This window comes from Erinaceus europaeus, chromosome 8 (genome assembly GCF_950295315.1).
Source record: "Erinaceus europaeus chromosome 8, mEriEur2.1, whole genome shotgun sequence".
Lineage (NCBI taxonomy): Eukaryota > Metazoa > Chordata > Mammalia > Eulipotyphla > Erinaceidae > Erinaceus > Erinaceus europaeus.
In genome coordinates, this window is record NC_080169.1 from 95,051,770 (window position 1) to 95,057,769 (window position 6,000).

Consider the following 6,000-nt stretch of genomic DNA (forward strand, 5'->3'; position numbering starts at 1 on the left):
TAATTCATTCTCATTCCCTCTCTCTCTCTCTCTCTCTCTCTCTCTCTCTGTCACACTGTCTCTCTCTCTCTCTCGCTGTCTCTCTCTGTCTCTCTCTCTCTCCTATATCTTTCATAAATAGAATAACTACTAAAATATATAGAAAGGAGTAGAAACAAAAAAAAAACTCAAGTTGGGCATACTAATAAGCAAGCATCAACTTGAAGTGTTGAGACTAGCTGGTTACTATTCATTAGGCATGTGGGCTTTGGATATTCATGTCTGTCTTCTGACACTCTTATTATTTTTTAAAGGGAGGATTGAGTGAATTAAACTCTGTATGTTTTATTTTAACATAATAAGTCCAGGGTCACTCCAGTGGATCCTATGGTGCCCTACCCATACTGCTTCCCTCCTCCACCCACCCCGCAAATCCTTCAGAAATTAAGTGCCTGCTACTAATAACTCCCAACTTCTGAAGTTACAGGTAACTGGTACCTCCTAGTTGTATCCCTCTCCTGTAATCGCCTTTGGTCAAGGATTCATTCTGCTTAAGATTATATTTCCCATCTGGGGAAAGCCTGTATTAAATGACTGGTCAGTTAAGGTATATGAAGATGGAGAACGCTGCTCCAGTTCAGAATATTCCTGTAGTTTCACCTCAGGCCTAGAGGTCCTGTGGGTGTCTGTTGAGGGTTTTGTAACATCTACACAAAACTACAACTTCTCTCTTTGCTCCCTTCAGCTTCCTTCATTCCCTGACAAGGGTTGAACTTAAGAGAATGGCCCAATAAGCTTCCATAAATCTTTATTTACTAGATAAAGACAGCCATAAATCCAGAGGGAAAGGGGGTGATAGAGAGGGAGAGAGACAGAGACACCTGCAGCCCTACTTCACCACTCACAAAGCTTTTCCCCCTGCAGGTAGGGACCAGGGGCTCAAATCCAGGTCCTTGCACATTGTAACATGTTCATCCAACCAGGTGTGTTACCACCCAGCCCCTACCAATAACCTTCCTGTAAGCAAATCTCCACATTAGTTTATGGTTTTGTTCTTTTCCAGAGCCTGACATAAATCAAGACATTAAATCCTTCCTCTGTGAAATTGACAGTGACACTTAAGAGATAGAAATACTTCATTTTTTAGGTTTGAATTATATTTCTTATTTTCATATCAGAAATCATGGCACTATTACTACTGTCTGATAATTATTTTCAAAATATATGTTAAAACAAACTTATTTCAGAAGAATAGAATTAGGTAGGGGTATAGAAGCACCACATTTCCAGACTCTTTCACTGACAATAACAGAGATATTATAGCTTTACTTTCCAAGAAAGAAATGAGTAAATTGTGTTTTCCTTTTTGCTTCCCTAGGGAAAATGCTGTCTAATACCAGTAACTAAAAATAGCCATAAAGATGAAGGGAGACAATAGAGAGAATGAAAAATCATAATTGCTTTAATTAATAGAGAAGAAATTTAAAACAAAATATTCATGGGGAAGAGAGAATGTGACTGAAATGTAAATAAAATAATATGTACACTGTCAATCCTCAAAATCAGAAAATTAAGACACATAATTTAAAAAATAGCATCACTGAAAACTATAGGTCTCATAGAAAAAAGTTTCCCAGTTTTTATATTCTTAATATGGATGGAATATTTTTTTCTCATAAGGCTTTTGTAAGAACTTGGTTAACTAGCACCAGGCGGTGGCACCAGGTTATGCACATATAGTATGAAGCACAAGCACTCTGGTTCAAGCCCCTAGCTCCCCAAGTACAAGGAGGGGGAGGTGAAACAGGTCTTCAGGTGCCTTTCTCTCTCTGTCTATCACCCTTTCCCCTCTCAATTTCTCCCTGTCCTATGAAAAAATACCAAGAAAAAAAAAGAACTTGGTTAATATACTTTCCTTTCTCAATTTCTTGTTCTATTTTCTTTATTATTTCTAGTTCTACTACATAAAGGTTTGCGTTCAGTACATTTGTAAATATTTCCATCCTGTTAAGTAACATTTCTACTTATATGTTTATTTTTCTTGCACCATTTATGCTACATATTCAAATCGAGAGATCTTAAATTGAAATTGACCTTGAAATGGCAACTGTTAGACATATATTCTGATGTAAATTCAGCTGCCTCCTCTGCAATTCAGAGTACCAGATAAAGTAGATGTTTTAGAGTTACTTGGAACTTGGCAACAAAAGGAATACTGAATCCTGGTAAAGTAGCAACAGCTGATTTTGCAAGCATGGAATGATTCTGCATCTGATCCCTGCCAGGATAACAGAGGGCTTTATTTAGTGACTCTTGTCTTGGTCTTTCTAAATAGGTACTGTTTTCTGTTTACTTATCCCCTCTCGTTAGGCCCTAGAATAATGCTGAACATAGTGTTACTGGCCCTCCTGCCAGACAGGATCAGGGTCTCTAGAATATTTACAGTTTCCCTTCTTCAACTTCATAAATGAAATGGGCAGTGTGAATGGAGGAAATCAAGGGCCAGCTGGCTAAAAACACAACTGGCAACAAAGCACTTGGGATCTTTCCAAGACCTGGTGTTTAAAGAGAGGCCATTTAAAGCATAAATTTCAAATACCATAATAAAGGTTCAGGACACTAGCTGTAGGAAAGGGCAGTAAAATTTTACTCAGAGAGGTTTTTATTTTCAGTGTTTGGAAACCCTTATATGCCCCCTTCTTAAGAGACTTCCAAGTTTTAGAGTCAACCAGAAGAAAAAGGAGGAGAAGAAAAGAAAAAGAAACTCTTGTTCCCATAACAAATAGAAAACACATATATACTTTGTAAAATTCTGTGCCATCATAGCCAAAATCTAATTTTTGCTTAAACTCACTGTTAAGTATTTGAGAAAGAAAAAGAGAAGGAGGAGGAGGGGGAGGAGGAGGGAGAGGAGAGGGAGGGAAAGAAGGAGGGGAAGAAGAAGAAGAAGAAGAAGAGGAAGAAGAGTTTATTTTTAGATGGAGCAACATTGAAGAATGCCAAAGACATCTAAACTACTTTGGAAAGTTATTAATATATCAGAGAACCCACTGACAGTGAAAGACAGACTGATTTTGTTAAATAAAATATTGTCCCATTTTTATATTTAAGGAAGAATGCGATAGTTTCTGAGGAAACAATCATGATTGAACACTAGAAAAAAAGAAGAAAGGTATGTTTGTTTTTCTTGCTGTGTTCTGATAATGACTACCTTGTATTGACCATCATTAACTCTAGAATCTCTGATAGGTGCTAATTTAGAAACACACACGCTACTATATTCAAACAATCTATACATTCTAAGATCAAAATTATTTCACAATGAGAGCACATATTAGTTTGAAGGTGGTTGAACAAAGCTCTTCTCTCTGTCTCTCTCTCACTCTCTCTCTCTCTCTCTCTCTCTCTCACACACACACACACACACACACACACACACACACACTTGGGTAAAAAGAAAAATGAAGGTGGAACCTAGTGAAAAGTGGAGGAGTTAAGCAGACAAGTAGGTTCAAGGAACAGCCGTCCTGTCGCCATAAATCAAGAAAATATGCAAAGTCAGTAGTTTGATATCCCTCCCCCCACCTTCCGACATTACCTCGATATATGGAACAATCTTGCAGGAAAAGTCCTCCAGCAACCACTTCTTCGTCAGCTCATGAAAGATGACGAGTGGTAGGCAGAAAAAGATTATGAGGAAGTCCCAAAAGGCCAGATTGGCCAAGAGGGAATTGGAGATGCTCCGCATGTAGTAGTTGTGACACACGATGCACATCACAGCCAGGTTGCCAATGATGCCAGTCCCAAAGATCACCACCGACAAACACATGACTGCATAGGCTCCATAGGACTCCTGAGTCAGAGGGTAGAAAGGGTTCTTCAGTCGTAAATGTCTGTTGGTACTGTTCTCCCTACGAGGATCCCCAGGTTCATAAATCCCTTCTCCTTCTCCTAAGGACCCATTCTGCGCCAGCGCCTTGCCAAGGGGTGCAAATGTCCTCCCCTCGTGCCCATATGGTTCACTGATCCTTCTGGGTAGCGGGTCGTGATGAGAAGCTTGGAGTTTCCCTCCTTTCCTTGGCCAATAATAAAGGTCTCTTGATCCAGGTCCTGCCCTCATACCAGGCTCCTGACTGTGCCCAGAGATGTCACCTCTTCTGGCCCCCTTCTCTTCTGAAGTCTGTAGTCGAAGTTGGAGAGGGGTGGGATGCCCTCTACCCAAAGTTCCAGGGGTTTCCTGACCCCGGCTACCTTTCCACCTCCAGGCGCCAGGTGGCCAAGCTGGTGGTCCTGAGGGTTCCGCTACCGACGCCTCCGCCCCTCTGCCGGCACCCTGGTCACCACCCCGGGCAGCCAGTCGTTCCCACGAGGGCGCCGCGCGCACCGTTGTCCTCTGCTCCTCCTCCCCGCGGACCTGGGTTAGCAGAAAATCCCTTGCAGAATTCCTCGGCCCCCAAGCGTCCCTGCTACGACGTTGGATCAGTGTTGCTGAACAGCTTCCCCTGAGACAAGTATCGTTCTTGTGCGCCGGAGCGGACCCGAGGGCAGGGGAGGCAGAAACCTTGAGCAGCAGCAGAAGCAGGAGCCTCGAGGTGCGGCTGGAGAGAAGCACTCCAGGGGCCCGCATGGCTCCTCCAGGACGCGCGCGGTAAAGACAGCTCCGGGTTAGGACTGACACCTGCTGCCGAAGTTGCTGCTGCGAGTGAAACACATATCATATACTCACCCCCGCGAGGACCGGAGAGAACACAGGGAGGTTAGAGGGTGGGTCTGGGGGTCAGAAACCCTCCCTCTCTACAGTCCTTCATCTGGCGTCCCGCGCATCTCTCAGTCAAATCCAACCCCAAAACCGAGTAGCCCCTGGGTTCAAAGAGGAAACCGCCGCCCTTCCCGGTAGCTGACCTTGAAAAGTTGCAACCAACACCTGACTGTTGATCACTATTGCGACTGGGAGAAGATCGGGCAAAGTCCCCAGCTTCTCCCAGAGTTTGGGTGGTTGCCTTCTTGGTAACAGTTGCCGCTGCCTATTTAGATTCTTTAGATAACCGTTTTATCCAGAAGCCAGCCAGCCGAGGTCTCCAAACACCAAGAAAAACAAGCACCCCTCTCTCCTTCAGCCGACCAGTAGCCACAATACCTCTGCTCTCTCTCTCCTTTCTCCTCTCCTCTCCTCTCCTCTCCTCTCCTCTCCTCTCCTCTCCTCTCCTCTCCTCTCTTCTTCTCTTCTCTTCTCTTCTCTTCTCTTCTCTTCTCTTCTCTTCTCTTCTCTTCTCTTCTTTTTTCTCTCTCTCTCTCAAAAACAGGTTGCAGACAACCAAGCGCAACACTGATGCGCTTGGGAAACTCTTGCCCCACCTAGCCCCAGTGCCTTGGCGAGGCCACTGCTGCCGGGAAGCGGGATTCAAAACCCGTGGCCGGGGTCAAAGTGGCTTTTCTCCTCGAGATCAAAGTTGACCCGAGGGGCTGCACGGACTCAAGGGTGGCGTGTCCCCAAGGAGGGAGGGGGAATCGGCCGGTGACTGTGGGGAGGGCGGGCACTGCTCCTCGGCTGACCGTGCCGGCGGCCGCAAGAGGTGGTTGCTGCGACAGCGCGCGGAGAATGTGGTGCCTGGAGCCGCGGCAGGCGAGGCGGTGCATGGCCGGGGAGGGGCAGCTGGCCCGGCCTCACCCCGCCGCTCCAGCGGCTGCGCGCGCCCGCGAAAACCAGCGCTTCGCTCCAGGCCTCCTCCCCCTCCTTCGCCTCCTCCTATTAGCAGAGACCCGGGTTTGTGGGGAGACGGATCCCCTGGTGGTTTACGACTCTCTAAACCCACACACACGCCCCCATTCAAGCCCTTTGTAGCCGCTTTGGCTCGGAGGTGCTGGAAGCTGGGAGGGGGAAAGGGCGGAGGCGCTGAGCTTGCGCGGCTCGGGGCTACGGATGGGCGGGTCGACCCGCCTTCAGTCCCCAGATGTCAGAACCAGCCAGACCGGTGGGTGGCCGGGAGGGCAGCCCGCAGGGGAGCTCATTGAGGGAGCGGA

General features: G+C 46.2%; 1 protein-coding gene across 2 annotated transcripts in view; it reads right to left on the bottom strand.

The window, feature by feature from the left end:
* Window positions 1-5,792, bottom strand: part of GPR37 (G protein-coupled receptor 37) — a 28,298-nt gene extending 22,506 nt beyond the window's left edge. Inside the window, exons 1-2 of one of the 2 annotated variants that reach the window (XM_016194567.2) lie at window positions 4,882-5,792; window positions 3,578-4,672 (exon numbers count right to left, since the gene is read on the bottom strand). In XM_016194567.2, coding sequence (XP_016050053.2) covers window positions 3,578-4,606 — 1,029 coding nt within the window. In that variant the 5' untranslated portion in view covers window positions 4,607-4,672; window positions 4,882-5,792. Of the gene's footprint in view, window positions 1-3,577; window positions 4,676-4,881 lie in introns of both variants that reach the window. The other variant, XM_016194566.2, reaches the window with a different exon arrangement.
* Between the last annotated feature and the right edge of the window lie 208 nt (window positions 5,793-6,000).